Consider the following 15595-nt stretch of genomic DNA (forward strand, 5'->3'; position numbering starts at 1 on the left):
CCCCCCCCCAAATACCCGAAACCCAACGGCAAAGTGCTGAATGCCGTCATTGTGTACAGATCAAATTGCAAATTCACCTGCCAATTCAGGCATTTGTAAGGTCACTTTCGGCATAGCTCTTCCCTAAACTCTCCACTCAACCAAGAAAATACGAGATTCCATTTTCCCAGTATCGACTAGGATTAGGAGTCCCCCACTAATATCTCCAAGACAACATCTAATACGTCGCGACGGGCGACTAAGACAACCATGTTCTTGCCTTTCCGTCAAGGCCATCAGCTTCAACCTCATCCCGTCAATAATCTGTCGACGGCTTGCTGCAATGGTCAGAACAATTTGCGCCCTCGCGCTCGCAGGCATCTTTAGTCTCGTGGCCTCTGCAGCGCACACCCGAGAGCCAACCAATCGCCATTCCCGGCGTGCTGCGCAGAATGAGGCCAGTGTGGTCAAGGGAGTGTATATGGTCGAGCTTGACGATAGCGTCACCCCTGACCAGCTCACCGACACTCTGAGTGCCGCGAACGTGACCGTACACATCCGCCAGACGTTGAAGTCGCGCATCTTCAACGGTGTATCCCTTGACCTAGTCGGCGCCGGGAACGACAGCGCCGCGACAGAAGGGACCCTCCTCGCGGCGACCGGCGTCAAGCAAATTTGGCCCGTCCGGACCGTCTCCATGCCCAAAAACGACGTGCAATCCTTCATCCCTCTAGGCACACACTATTCCACACCCCACACAACCACCCGCCGCGCCACCGCCAACGACACCTACTACCCACACGTCATGGCGCAGGTCGACCGCCTGCACGACGCCGGCATAACCGGCCTCGGCGTGCGCATCGCCGTCGTCGACACGGGCGTCGACTACGACAACCCCATCCTCGGCGGCTGCCTGGGTGCCAACTGCATCGTCACGCACGGCTGGGACTCGGTCGGCGTCGACGAGCTCCTGGACGTCGCGGGCGCCGTCACCCCGGTCCCTGACGACGACCCCATGGACTGCGCCGGGCACGGCATGCACGTCGCGGGCATCGTCGCCGCCCTGCCCAACGAGTTTGGGTTCCTGGGCGCCGCGCCGGGCGCCACGCTGGGCGCGTATCGCGTCATGGACTGTTCCGGGTACGGGACGGAGGAGACCATCGCGGCGGGGATGCTGCGGGCGTTTGACGATGGGAATCACATCTTGACTCTGTCTGTCAGCGTGTCGGGTGGGCTGCCCGATAGCTTTGTGTAGATGACGGCGTCGCGCATTGTCGAGGCCGGGGTGCCGGTTTTTGTGGCTATTGGCAATACCGGTGAGACCGGGTCTCTGTTTGACCCTGTGGCTCCTGCTGACGCGCGTCATATCAGCTCCGTGTCGTCCTTTGATCCTGTCCAGGAGCCGGCTGTCTATGCCCTGGCTGAGTATGTAGTAGATGATGGCAAGGTTGAAGAGTTTGAGTGGGTGCCGCTGCTCAATGGTCGGTACGACATGGAGGGAAGTGCGGATGAGCAGGCCTTTCCTTTGATTGATCTGAATAGTTTTGTGGTCAATGGCACTGTGGTAGGCGGTTGCCAAACGATTCCAGATTCCGTCCCGGACCTGTCGGGGTATCTCGTCTTGGTCGAAAGGACTCCAGCAAATTCTTGTATTTTCCGAACTCAGCGAGAAAACATCAAAGCAAAGGGCGGCAACCATATGATGTTCTGGGCCAGTGAAGATATGTAAGGCACATATCCTGAACTTCTTGCGCCTCATTGACCCAGAGAACCTCAAACTGACAACTCACAAACTCCCCCTCCTCCACAGAATCCGCAGCATAGTCAACGACGACCTGCAAACCTTCATCGCCACAACAACGCCGACCCCAGCCACCGAGTGGCGTAACGCACTGTCCGCCGGCTCCAACGTCACCGTGACCCTCACCAACCCAACCAAGTCCAAGCCCAAAGTCGTCTGGACCACCAACAACAAGACAGGCGGTTACGTTTCGAGCTTTAGCAGCTGGGGCCCGACCCTGGAAATGCAATCCGCTCCGGTCTTTGGCGGGCCGGGCCGCAGCATCCTATCGACCTACCTCCACAACAAAGGCCAAGGCGTGGCTACCCTCGGCGGCACCTCCATGGCCGCGCCCTTTGTCGCCGCCTCTGCCGCCCTCCTCCTCCAGGCCCACAACCACACCCTCGACCCACCAACTTTGCAGACCCTCCTCTCCAGCACCGCGATCCACTCGCTTGGAAACCCCCATCCGCTGCAGGCCGGCGCCGGGCTGGTCCAGCTCTGGGACGCCGCGCACACCAAGGGCGTGCTCAGCGCACCAAACATCTCCTTCAACGACAGCGACCACCACGTCGGCGAGATGCGGCTGGCGCTGCGCAACACGGGCGACGTCCCCGCCGTCTACAGCCTGTCGCACACCGCCGCCGCGACCATCTACGCCATGGGGCCCGACGCCGACAGCCTGACGAGCATGCCGCTGCAGACGATCGACGCCCCCGCGGCCATCAGCTTTTCCACCGACTCGGTCTCCGTCCCCGCGGGCGGCGAGGCCGAGATTGCGGTGCGTTGCACGCCGCCGCAGGGGGTCGAGGGTGGGCGCTGGCCGATTTACTCTGGGTATCTGCAGTTCAACGGCAGCAACGGCGACGTGCTAAGCATTCCGTACGTCGGGAACGCGGGCTCGATGCGTCGGGCCGTCGTGCTCACCGCGCAGGAGTTGTTCGTGACGCCTCGGTTTGCCGCCGGAGACGTCGTTACGCTGCCCAGTGGGGAGGGGTCGTCGTCGTCCTCGAGTGGGATTGTCGTCACGGTGTATCCCAGGCTGCCTACACGCGTGATGCGGTATGAGCTTGTGGAGCCGACGTTCACGAACGCGACGGGAGTTGCCATGAGTAATTCTACGACTGCGTGGCTTGGGCACAAGACGTTTGGTCAGATGATGGGGTCCCCGCAGGCAGTGTTTGCCAAGGGTGCGGCTGGGTCAATTAAATTTACAGGGTTGATGGCTGGGGGAGGTCGATTGGGGGAGGGTCGATATGCAATTCTGGTTAGTGTGCTGCGGCTCTTTGGCGATCCGGATCAGGGGGATGTGGACAACTGGCAGACGGTCGAGACGGTCCCTTTTGAGCTCCGTTATAGTAGTTGAAAGAGCGAGGGAATTAATATTGGGATTCTTGGTTTATTTTATTACAATAAATCTTAATGTTTACACCTGCGTCAAGAGGTTGCTACTCCTACTATCTTTTCGTATCTTGCTTGACCTCGGTATAAATAGAGATCATGTCAGGCGAGGAACAAGGCCCCAAAGCAATTATTCCGTCTATAGCATCTCCTTTAAAGCACCTATATTGCCAGAAGCTATCCGGCAAAAGTTGCTAATTCCGGTTCAAGGTTTGTAGACACTCGATAGCAAACCTTACAATTCACGGCAGCCAGACAAGACCGGTGACCAGTCATTAGTTTGGAACAATTTCGTACTGCAAATCTAGATAGTTACTCTGTATAATTTGTTTTACTTTTACATGAAGGTTAATTGGAGAAATCCAAACTTCGACAGATTTTGTTCGTATCATTCTTCGCGCGGCGGGCGTTGGCTCTCCAGGCAAAATGGATTGTAGACCAGACAAATTGGGATTCTCTCCCACGCCTTCTGTTTATGGCCTCATCACAATGCGTGGGGATAAAATTAGGTGAAACTGTATTTTTGGCACAGCTCCTCTTGACAACTGCCGGTCCAATTCAGCGCTGGTTTGAATCGCGTAGATTTGAACTTACTAAGCTTCCGATGATAGGTAGGGACGTAGCGTGACATGGATATATGGCTCAGGTTTGATTGCGAGTCTTGACACGGATCATGCCAATGCTATCATCCCTGGAGCCTCACCGTTCGTTCCAAGTATAAAAGAAACCTCTCTGCCTCTCCAACGATCAGTAGAAATATTCCCCCCTATGGTGATTTCCTCTTTTCTCTCGCTAATATCTTACTTCTCTTCGTTAAATTTCCTCCTTGTCAATTAATTCTTATTTAGTATTTTTTTTTAAAAACAAGAAAAAAAGACAAAAATATCTCCACAATAATATTCAATATGCAACTACAAACCACCCTCATCATGGCCATCGCTCTGGCCCTCCTTCCCGACGCCGCTCTTGGATTGACTCAAAAATGCATCATCACAATCCGAAAAGCCGATCCTGCGCTGGGACAGGACACCTTGTACGATCTGGTCAGCCTGGCACCGAATTCCGACCTCACTTTTGGCAAAATCCCCGCATCTATGACTGAAGTCACTTTTGGAGTCGACGAGAAGTGTCAAGCGCGGCTCGTCCGGGGGGATTTGTCACGGCCGTATGAATATAAAGGCATGCAGAATCCGCTTTATGGTTTGGATGGCCCGGATTTTGTCAAGAAGTTACAAGCTTGGAGGAGGAAGCCGGAGAACAGTATAAATTTTTCGTTGTGGTGAACATAAATACACACTTTTTTAATATTAATCACGTTCAAATTGGACGACACGACCTACGCGTAGACTAGCAAGGTAACATCTTCTAATCAAACGAGTCGTTCGGTAGCGATCGGACGGTACCGCATGCTTGGGAAAATTTCAGATGATCGCCTGCGTCACAATTGGTGTGCTGATTCGTAGAAATAAGGGGCGGACTAATTTCAGATTTGTCAACGACGCTAGATTGCGTACCGCGGAATAAATATAGCCACATAAAACAGCCGCTGTACCCCAACCCAATCGCGAAACAAGGCATCCCATGCTATCAGCATGTTGTCGCTCTGCGAAATGACCGGAGACTGAAGAAGAAGAGAAAAAAAAAAAAAAAAAAAAAAAAAAAAAAAAAAGGGAGACGAGTACTTCGCTCAATCACCTGACAGACGGACGACACAGGAGCCAAGACACCTTTTCCGAAGGGGTTGTTAACTGCATAAATCTGCCCTGGCTGCCCAGTCAGCCTTATCGGGTGCTCGATAAGGACGCAATTTGTCTATCACATTTGACACACACTAAGGACCATGTGCAGCCTGAATTATAAGGTAGGGGAGCCATGTATTATTGGGTTGAACAGCGCTATCTAGCCAAAAGAGCGCAGAGGCTCTTGTATCCTGCTCCTAATGCTGACTCAGCGCTCGCTGTCATGTGATAACTCGATCTATCGGATTATCTAATGCGACAGCATTCACACTTGGCCATTTCTCTTTTGACCTGGCTCTCCCTTCAGTCTGAGTCAAGGTCCGGAACCAAACCTTTTGAAGGTGTTGCATCAATTGTCTAAAGGTGCTCGTTCCACTTGGGGCTCTTAAGTCTCATTTTATGATTTTTTTTCCCTGGGTGATCAGTCTAGCTTGGCTTCCCATCTAAATACTGGCACAAATCCGCACAGGTTCGGATCCCGTAATTTTGCAGTCCCTTACCTTTCGGTATGGGAGGGAAAGACTGAGATTTGGACGAGATCCTCCGGACGCTCAACTTGAACCTGACCCGCTACGCTCCTAGTTTCAGTCGAGTCAAGATCGTTTCTCTCACAGACAAAAAGACATGCGCCGTCAGGAATTGAGCCCGACGTGGGGGTCGAACCCACAGCCTTGAGATATTGCGAGATCCGGAGATTCTTAAGAGTCTCACGCTCTACCGATTGAGCTAGCCGGGCGCAGAAATGTGCCGGAGGCCTCGGATACGGGGAATCGAACCCCGGGCACGACGGAACTCGTAATTGAGAGCGTCGTATGTTAGCCACTACACCATATCCGATAACTTGCTCGTTATGGGATGCCGGTGTTGGTGGTGGGTATATACAAAGAGGTTGTGGGTATATACAAAAAAAGGTGGGGGGATGGACGGATGATCTGTTGAAATTCTCAGCATCGAGCGCCAATGAGTGTTGGTTTCGATTTGAGTCTTTCGTCGAGACGGCTGCTTCTTCCTGTTTCTCCCGTGATATGTAAATCCTGCGTTTACCTTTGTATGATACGATCGATATAGCTACTAACCTTTGTCCTGACCGTGACAGTACAAATTATGTTTTAGAAAATTTGGGGCCCGATTTTGACTATGCAAGCAAGACCCACGGATTTTTGCAGAGACCAAAGATGAGAAGAGCCTATTAAAACGCAGATATCGGCTTGCATGTCAGCTTCTGAAAGCCAGTGAGATGCTGGATATCAACAAGCATCCGAGCTGGACGCCACTCTCGATTCAAAACGAACATCTGCTATAATCACAGAAATAATACATAGTGCGAGCTGGCAATTCCACGGCGAGCCATACATCGACCGTAACGCCGCTTAACCCTCTCAAAATGTATATCTTGCGGAGAAATTATTCGAAGTACCCATTTTCACGACTGTTCATAACAATGGCTCGTCTCCAAGCGAAGCAGACACTCAAACATTTTGTGGGTTGTGTGTGCTCACCACTAGTAGTAGCAGGACTGACCAAACAACCTGCACAAGAAAGCCAAGCATTGCATCATTAGTGCTTCGTAATGGAGAATGAAAGATCAACGCCATGAAAGCCATGCCTACAAGGGGCAAAAGGGCGTGGCTCCCGACTGCAGGCTGGTGGGCCTGGGCAAAATCTTTGGGTCAAGCATGGCCGACAGTGACTGCAATAGCTGCAGTTGCGGCGGAGGACTTTCTGGCGCGGAACTTTCCAGTGATGGTAGCAGCAATGGTGGCAGCTAAAGCAGCAGTATCAATAGCAGTAGTAGTATCAGCGACAACAGTAGTAGCAGCCTTCGAGTTCCTAGGGCTCAAGTAAGCTTAATTCTGTTCGAGTGGAGAAAGCAAAGACAAAGACGTTGCATTTCACCTTCCCTGCGGTAGGTTTGGCTCGGACCGCTTGGTTACACTGCACTACACCTGAGACAGGTGGCGGCTGGGCGGACAGCGGTTGGGCTGACATTTGGGCAAATATTCAGCTGCCTCGTACGGAGAGAAGAAACATTCCTAATTGAGACACTTGACAAACACGTGCTAAAACTATATCTAGACGTAAATCCGGTACATCAAGAGGGAAAATGTTACACTCGCATTCAACAGGGTCGCAGTGCGCCGGCTAATAACTCGCATCATTGCAAGCATCACATCAAACTATGCAAGGGGTCAAGATCATCAAGAAAACCCGGATGCCGGGGAACTCCTGCATAGCTGATTTGTCTCCCTGTGTTATTCTTGTTTCTTTCGTGGGTTCCTTTTTGTGATCGTTGTTTCGATAGACGACGTCCCCTGCATTTAGTGGCTTGAGTGGGCGAAGGGCGATGCATGCACAGGGGTGGAGTTCTCTCCGTTCAATCAACGGCACACAACGGTATGGTTGCATTTCAAGGATAATAACGTCTTGGCCAGGCTGTACTGCCGGTTGTAGGGCAACCTACTGTCCGTTGGCTGTAGCTTGCGTCTACCAAGCTGGATGTGAATCGGGATTTTATACACCGAGACAAATCGGTAGGCCAGGTGAATTAATGCAGGGGAGAATGAAAGATGAACGACATCAAAACATTTTAGCTCACGCCATATTCGTTGGTTCCAATGGGACGGGACGTAAGCCACATGTAGATCAGTCCAAGCATCCTCCACCATTCATGGGTCAGACCCACCTTTGTTAGCGATTCACACCCAAACACACCAATAAGCTTAACAGCTGAAGAATTTTCGCCCTCCGGGCGCCGGTCGTCATGGCCTCACCAGAGGTCTCAAACCGCCGCGCGCGCCCGCAGAGCACGCCGCAGGCTTTGCCGCCGGGCCAGGCCGAGTCGGAACACGTATCTCTCGACACGCGCACCGCTAATGCGCCTGAGCCGGCCGGCCGCGGAAGGTACTCCAGCCTCCCGGCCCTGGCCATCAAAACACTGCAGCAGGAGCTGGAAAACGTGGAAATAGTCGGCAGCTGGCTCGAAGAGGTTTTTGCAGCCAAGCTCGAAAGCTTACAGGCCCCGGAGGACGCCGCGCTTAGGAGAATTGTTCTCGAACTTGATGATGTGATCAGCGGCTGGTTCCTCAGTCGCACCCTCCCTGAAAAAGAGCGTTCGCGCTCCCCGTCGCGTTCGCCGACCAGTTCCAGCGAAAGGCGCAGCATCTTAATTACAAGGACGGGCACGGCGTCGTCGGCCTCCAAAGGCAAAGGCACGCCCACTAACAAATCGGTCATATGGGCCGAGCGAGCCGCCACGCCACCAGCGGCGGCCCCAACGCGAATTTTAACCCCGGCCACGCGCTCGTACCCGATACGTACGACGCCCGGCAATGCACCTGACAGCTCCGCAGCTCCCTCCCAATCGGGCCGGGACCGCCCCCAAGCCCCGAAACGTTTGACAGAACAGCCGGCCAACCGGATCCTGATCCGCGTAAATGACAAATTGCGGATGGTGACGAGGGAGCCATACGCGGTAACCACCAAATTGGCCGAATTGGTCTCGGTGCCACACAGTGAAATCCCAAACGCCAAACGTACCCCCACGGGCTGGGGTGTTACGGTGGCCTCTGAGGAAATACGGCAAAAACTCCTCAACCCCAACGCAGTCAAGGCCATTATGGACGCATTGGACGCGCGGGAAGTTACTGTCCCGACAACCTGGCACATATACGCCGTCTCTGGAGTGCCCCGAACGCTCAATTGCCTGGACGGAAGAAAGGACGTACATGATGTAATCCAGGAGGAGATTACCGTGGCAGCAGGCCAGCAGCCAGTCAACTGGCACATTTCCAAGCATGGATACGACCCGCATACGGCTGAGGGCACGTGGATAGTGTCTTTCCTTCAACCCGTAAAGCCTTTTCAGCTTTTTGGAGTGTCGAAACGTGCGCGGAAGGTTGAAAAGTCACGCAAAATTACACACCACCACGATGGCTGCCAGGGATATTGCGAAATACGTCGCTGCGTACGGCAAGCGCGTTGCGGCATATGTGGTGAAGCAAAACATGCGACAGAGGAAGAGCCGTGCAAAGCAGCCCCCAAATGCGTTAACTGCCACGGCCATTTCCCATCCGGACATGAGAACTGCCCTGCCCGACCTTTGGTGGTAAATGGGAAGCTTGAACGACCTTTACAGCGTAAACTAAAGGGGATCCGCAGAATCGGACGTGCCAACCGTGCCGCGATTATCAACGACCGGGCTGAGGCGGCCCGCCGAGAGCCAGCACCTGCAATCCCGGTCCTAAGCACCTCATCGCAGCATTCGCAAACCTCGAGCTCCCGATCGAGCATCTCAAACAAAAGAGCGCGGCCATGCGAGGCGGCAGGGGCGGACATCCGCAACTTCCTGCAGGCCGAACAGGAACGCGTGCACGAAGAAATCGTTTGGGCAGCCGAAATGGAGGAGGACGCAGCGGCTGCCGAACCTTGCCCCGCTGATGTGATAGACTTGGAAGCAACCCATCGATTGATATGACGAAATATTCGCTCGGCAACATGCAGCGGGAACGCCTCGACGTAGTTTGGGCCAACGTAGGCAAAAGGATGGGTGTGCATCTGAGCCTGTTGGAGTTATGCCACCAGAGAGAAGTGGACCTGGTTAACGTCCAAGAGCCATGGTGCGGGCTAAAGACGACTACACAAACGCACCCGGGCTATGATGTTTTTGCGCCAGTGGACGAATGGCACGCGAGCACTTACGAAGCCATGACTGGGTTCCGGCCCCGGGTGCTCACCTACGTCAAGAAGGGGGCAGCCCTAGGGGCCGCACAACGACGGTTACCGCAGGGCCAAAATACGCGGGACGTACTTTGGCTCGAAATTAACGGAATATTGTTTATTAATNGTCGCAACCCGGAAATCCGGATTAATGGTAGAACGGTTACCCCGGTCCAACTACCGGGCGGTCGACGCGGACAAAGCGCCTCCGGGGCCGAGCGTTACCCGGGCATGCGTTGGCTTGGCTTTTGGTTCAGCCGACGGCTAGACGGGCGCCGCCACGTGGCCGAAAGGGCTGCCAAAGCAATGGCGGTCGCTGCTCACCTCAAAAGCTTTGGGGCAGTAAAATACGGACCGCCTGCGGCTGCATTTCGCAAGGCAGCGGTGGCATGCGTGGGTTCATCGGCCACCTACGCAGCCGAGGCATGGTACAACCCAGCGCATAAGCAAAGAGGACTCCTCAAAGCACTGAACAAACCGCTGGTTTTAGCGGCACGGGCAATCCTCCCGGCGTATAAAACCACCCCCTCGTCCACTGTTCTCAGGGACGCAGGATTACCCTCGGCCCGCGTCGCGCTGGCCTACACCCGCCTGAAATACGGCGCCCGACTAAGGCTCGCGGACAAGGGGCACCCCCTTGTCAGCCGCCTGCGTGAAACACCTCGTGCCCGCAACTCGGGCCATTCGGCCACGACCCTGCAAACGGCTGCACAACTTCTCCCGCGGATCCGGAGACTAGAGTTGCGCGCACCTCGCAATGCCCCGGATTCTCGCACTGACCCCACCGGAGGAGTCCCAAAAGAGGAAGCGGCCCGCCGCTTTATGGAATGGCTGGACATGGTATCACCTGACGATATCGTGGTATATACGGACGGTTCGGAAAAACACGAAAATAACTGCGTCCAAATAGGGTACGGATGGGCCGCTTTTAGGGCGGGCCTGGAATTTGCCGCAGGCTCCGCATCTATTACGCCGGAAAGCCACGTTTTCGACGCCGAGGCGATTGGCGCCCTAAGAGGGCTACAGGCGGCAGCCAGGGCCCAGCCAGGCGCCCGGATCTGGATTGGTGTGGACAGCACCTCGGTTATTTGGGGTCTTAGAGGCGACGCGCCGCGTTCGTCCCAATGGGCCTTTTTGGAATTCCATAATCTTGTCGATTTATTTCGAAAACAAGGTACCGAGGTTCGGGTCCGTTGGTGCCCTGGGCACCAGGGAATCCCGGGAAACGACCGGGCTGACGAGCTGGCCAAGGCCGGCTCCGCCGGACCGCCGGACCCAGACCCGAGGGCTCAGCAAACCACGTATAGCGGTGCCGGCACGGTCCTTAGAGCCATCCTTTCGAATATAGAAAAGGACTGGTGGCGTAAAGAATTCTGTGAACGGTCCCCCGCATATAGGGAATGGAAATTCCAATACATACCAAGAAAGGAGCCCGAGGAATTGCGTTTGCCAAGACCCCTACTGGGCCATTATTTGGCCATGAGGACCGGCCACGGCGATTTCAAAGCCTACCATGACCGTTTTAATTACCAGGATGTAAACACCTCGTGTGCCTGGTGCTGGAAGCGGACCTCCCCTGAACACCCGGTGCATTGCCGCTTTTCGCGGGCGGTGTGGAGAAACTGGCCGTGGCCTGACAACGACCGGCCGGTCGGGCCGCCAGACCGCGCCCAACGCCGCAAATTCTTCCAGACAAGCCTCGGGCAACCGAAAAGCTTTGAGGCGTTTTCGATAGCCACCAACTATTTCAGCGCCCGCCCCAGAGCGGCCCGCCAGCGCCCCGCGCGCCACGAACGCACTTTACGCCTAGGGACACCGATCGTAAGCGACTTGAACTCTGACGAGGAATAGATTTATTGCCTTTTCACCCACACCTCACGGCACAAGCCGTCAGACGAACCCTCCGTACACCTTAGGCACGGGGTCGCGTCAGTGAACTAACCCCCTAAGCAGGACCGGGCCCGAACCCGGTCAGGCACGATCCGCCTCTGCCCTCCTTGTTTTCCCCCTGTGTAAATAAAGAAGATAGAACGCGCGCCGAGATACCCCTCGGGAGGTTGCTAACGGCCGGCTAACAAGCCGGGCCGAGCCCGGCGTTAACTAATACTACTACTACTACTACTACATGTAGATCAGTCTCGCCCATCGCAAAATCTTCCTTGGTCACGTTGCCTCTATGCCCAAAACGGCAATTTTGCTCGACAACACCATCACTTCATGCCACTTTTACCACTTGTTTCTCGCTCGCAAGAGGTAACTTTGCGCAGACTTGTTGTTCCACATTCCGCCCCTACCGGCGGTACAGATATTCCAATACGCGTTAACCAAACAAGGCGGGGTAAAATAAAGGAACAAAACAGACTGATACAATCATTCTCTTGACGAGCAAACAAAGCTTATCCAAATGAAACATGCCAACCAACAACCACCACCTCGTCGGCCCAACGTGCCGGCTGCAACCTGACACGGATCCTTCCTACCCCGGCTCTTCCACCACCATCTCATTACCTGGCTGTGACTCAGACCTACTGTTCTTTTTGCCTTATGCTGCGCTTCCTACCAAGTCAAACTGCCACTGCTGCGTCGGCAGGTTCCGGTTTTCCTCCCGTAGATCAGCAAGTGAGGGTGACGAGGCTGCTCTGGGTGAGTGACTTGAAGGTGAGTTCTATATCTGGGCGTCCATACCCCGCAGCAGTTTCTGAGAGCGGGAGAATCTAATGCTAGACTAGATCTAATCTGACATCCGTTTGATCCAACGATTGACAACAATAACTTGTTCCCTCTATGTCTTCCACAGCGCTCCACTTTGCCCTAAGCCCCACCTACCCTACCTACCACCAGATACCCACCTCACCTCACCTTGGCTACTGAGCCTTGCGTTGACTTGTGCCTGACTTCTTCATCAATCAGAACAAAGAAAAGATTTGTGCTTTCCCAAAATCTACCCAGAAGCTCGCCAAGAAGTCTGCATCTGCAGAGAAGACACAGAGTTCAATAAACTACAACATCTCGTACACTACATCCTCTTTCTCCAACCTGTAAGCCCAAAGCTCAGAGACCTCCATCATCAACATGGCTTCAGAAGTCAATGGCTCATGTCTCTGCGGAGCCGTCAATATCTACGTCGCTGGTGATCCTCTCGAGGTGGTAAGTTTGGAAGCCGCCGACCAAGTTTACATCTATCCATCCCACAGCGCAACCTCTCCCTCCCTGTCTCTCTCTACCTCACTTCATCTTCATCCTCATCACCAATTAATAAACCACCACTTCAAACAGCGCCTCTGCTACTGCACCGACTGCCGCAAGGTCTCAGGCGGCACCAACAGCGTCAACTGGTGCGTGCAGTCGAGCCAGGTCTCGATCGAGGCGGAGGGCGGCGTGTCGCTGTCATCCATCACCGTCAAGGCCGACTCGGGCGCCTCCATGACGAGCTTCTTTTGTCCCAAGTGCGGCACCACGCTCTACCGCCAGAGCACCGCCTATCGCGGCTTGCTCTTCGTCAAGGCCGGCGTCTTTGACGACCACGTCCTGGACACCCGCAGGCCCCAGGTCGAGGCGTACATCATGCACAGGCCCGTGTGGATTTGTGCCCTTGCCGGAACGCAGCAGAAGCATGAGGGTTGATTGTGATGGGTGATGGGATTTCACATTGAGAACTTTCCTCTGTACATTTGCATCTTCTCTTCTTCTTGTTTTCTGTATCTCTCATATGGGCTTTAGATGATGGCATGGGATGAAGTACGATCGGTTATGATTGGTGGAGCGGAACCATGTTGCTGCGTTGCAAGCCTGCGCAGAAGGGTTGACTAGTGATGGGCTGGAGGAAATTTTGGGAGAACAGAACCATTCAGAAATCCGAGCCAGTAAGAAATCACACTGTCAAAACTTCAAGATTCTAAAAATGCGCAAAGCTTTATTCTGGATCTCTTAGTCCTCCGTATTATTATAGCAAACGCCGTGACCCTTAAGATCAGCAAGTTAATGCATTAATCGCCCAGATAAGGCCCTTGTTCCCCACCTATCGTGACCTATGGCAAAGCTATAATAAAACATTTCTTTCCCCAACAGGCAGAGCCCTCTCAGGCTAAGCAGTATCTAAGAGGATGCCGACCCCTGTTATACTTTCCCGAGCGTGGATCCATGTGTTCCAGCTAGACCAAACGACATAGAGTCTTTTGCTGGTTCCTCGTGGCAACTGGAGGGTTACAAGCAGCAATGACCACGATGTAATGTGTGTTTCAATTTGTCTGTCTGCCTTTCTTTTGCTTTTGTGCCACCATTTGAGATGCAAAAGCTACACATAGTCGCCAATACTCCTTTTAGTGGTATAGTCTTGATCCTGCTGGGCTGGCCTGCCCTCTGTCGGGTGCGGATGCTTATACTACCAACAACAGTATATAGAAAATTACAGTTGCATGGCAACCATGCCATACTGATTCAACTTGCTGTGACAGCTTATAGGAGATAGTCTCGGTCGTGAGTGTTGGCTTATAGAGGTGAATCCTAGTGCCGCAGCCAGCGGTCATCAAGCTCCAGGCCAATAGGCAGGAAATGTAGTTGAGAGAGGCTGTTTTCAGAATAGTGAACTGATGATAGAGCAGACTCAGGTTGAGACATTTCTTCGCTTGATGTTCATGTTTCTCCCTCCGGGCTTGAATGAACTTTGCTGCCCTTGAAGCTAATAAATCTTCACCTTAACCCCTCTCCAGTTGTGGGACATTCTTGCATTCGTAAGTCTCGCATTCAGAAGCCTATATTGAAGGAAGGTAGCGATAATAACAAACAAAAGCTGTGTAATATTACACCCCAACATGCATCGTGACCGGATTAAATGTAGCTAAAAAATTAAGGCTTTGTACAAAAAGCAGAACGAAAAGAAGTAAAAAGCACAGAATGCAGGTAGCAGATGAAAACCAAGGATATACTCCCGGTTAACTAAAACATTTCCTCATCAGGAATCACACGACGACCAGTTGGTGGTGAACTTCCATATGGCCAACCCCCCGTAGACCCCGCTGAACTTCTGGATGGCGAGCCTGGCGGAGATCCCGCTGGACTTGCGGATAGAGAGCCTGGCGCAGAGGCCGATGGACGTCTGGTAGGGGAGCCTGGCGGAGATCCCGCTGGACTCCCGGCTAGCGAGCCTGGTGCAGACATCCCTTGTCGTGATCTGCCACGTGCGGCATTTGCCTCGGAGCTGAAAGTGCCATCCGCGTAAACGTGAACCAGTCCAGTCTTCCCAGGAAATTTCACGGTGATGTGCTCTGCCATGTCTTGGCTGCCGGTTTCTCCGCCGTCGTGTGGGCGATGTACAATCGTGACGCTGTTTGCACCCTGGGCGGAGGCGGCCTTCTGAGCTGCCACATTCCAGATATCCTGTTCTGCTTGTCTCATCTTGCCTCCCCTACTCCTACCTTTGCCGGTCCTATCAATGATAGTCACTCTTGACAACTGGTCTTTGCGCTTTTCAATCAGTTGTACATCGTGGTCATAGTCGCGGGCGTAGGCTGTAGGAATGTTTTCTGCACCGCGTGCGGCAAGGACTGATTCCCAATCGGCGCCGGATAAACCGGTCGGCATGGCACATACGACGGTGGCCATGCCGAAGAGGGCAGATGCAATGTAGCTGGTGAGACGCATTTTGAGATTTCAAAAAGAAAAAAAAAAGATTAAAAGAGGTTAGGTTTAAAAAAGAGGATTGAAAAGTTGGGTTGTGCTCTGGTAGGCCCCTAGGGTGGGTGAAGAAACGAAAGGAAACTAACAAGAAGGGGTAAGGGCATCGGTAGGGTACTTATAGGAAACATTGCCACGGATTTGGCTTCTACAATGCATACTCGAGGATCATATCCGCCATAATTTAGCTCTGCTGGAGCAAGCTTTTCAGGCAAATTGACATGTTAAATTCTATAAAAAAAAGATTTAAAATAGAATAGGAACGAGAACCACTACATGACAAGGCAGAAGAAAATCTGTTCCCCTG

At 53.4% G+C, this 15595-nt stretch overlaps 4 protein-coding genes across 4 annotated transcripts; 3 read left to right on the forward strand and 1 right to left on the reverse strand.

Annotated features, from left to right (window-relative positions):
- Positions 1-322: 322 nt before the first annotated feature.
- Positions 323-3125, forward strand: PgNI_07817 (uncharacterized protein; the record flags this gene model as incomplete). The annotated part of the gene is made up of 3 exons (XM_031127823.1): positions 323-1195; positions 1235-1704; positions 1790-3125. The coding sequence occupies 3 exons, from the start codon at positions 323-325 to the stop codon at positions 3123-3125; spliced, it is 2679 nt and encodes an 892-aa protein (XP_030981214.1).
- A 964-nt stretch (positions 3126-4089) lies between these two features.
- On the forward strand, positions 4090-4443 carry PgNI_07818 (uncharacterized protein; the record flags this gene model as incomplete). Its single annotated transcript, XM_031127824.1, has 1 exon — positions 4090-4443. The coding sequence occupies one exon, from the start codon at positions 4090-4092 to the stop codon at positions 4441-4443; it is 354 nt and encodes a 117-aa protein (XP_030980681.1).
- Positions 4444-11921: 7478 nt separating this feature from the next.
- PgNI_07819 (uncharacterized protein) lies at positions 11922-13475 on the forward strand. The gene is made up of 3 exons (XM_031127825.1): positions 11922-12273; positions 12345-12762; positions 12892-13475. The coding sequence occupies exons 2-3, from the start codon at positions 12688-12690 to the stop codon at positions 13237-13239; spliced, it is 423 nt and encodes a 140-aa protein (XP_030980680.1). The 5' UTR covers positions 11922-12273; positions 12345-12687; the 3' UTR covers positions 13240-13475.
- Positions 13476-14550: 1075 nt separating this feature from the next.
- PgNI_07820 (uncharacterized protein) lies at positions 14551-15255 on the reverse strand (the record flags this gene model as incomplete). The annotated part of the gene is made up of 1 exon (XM_031127826.1): positions 14551-15255. The coding sequence occupies one exon, from the start codon at positions 15253-15255 to the stop codon at positions 14551-14553; it is 705 nt and encodes a 234-aa protein (XP_030980616.1).
- Between the last annotated feature and the right edge of the window lie 340 nt (positions 15256-15595).

The sequence above is a fragment of the Pyricularia grisea genome (assembly GCF_004355905.1).
Source record: "Pyricularia grisea strain NI907 chromosome Unknown Pyricularia_grisea_NI907_Scaffold_4, whole genome shotgun sequence".
NCBI lineage: Eukaryota > Fungi > Ascomycota > Sordariomycetes > Magnaporthales > Pyriculariaceae > Pyricularia > Pyricularia grisea.

Bases quoted from the DNA above. Each gene is read 5' to 3' on its own strand.
- PgNI_07819 (XM_031127825.1), top strand. From the start codon at position 12,688: ATGGCTTCAGAAGTCAATGGCTCATGTCTCTGCGGAGCCGTCAATATC. The intron at 12,763-12,891 runs GTAAGTTTGGAA...CACTTCAAACAG, and splicing joins CTGGTGATCCTCTCGAGGTG to CGCCTCTGCTACTGCACCGA.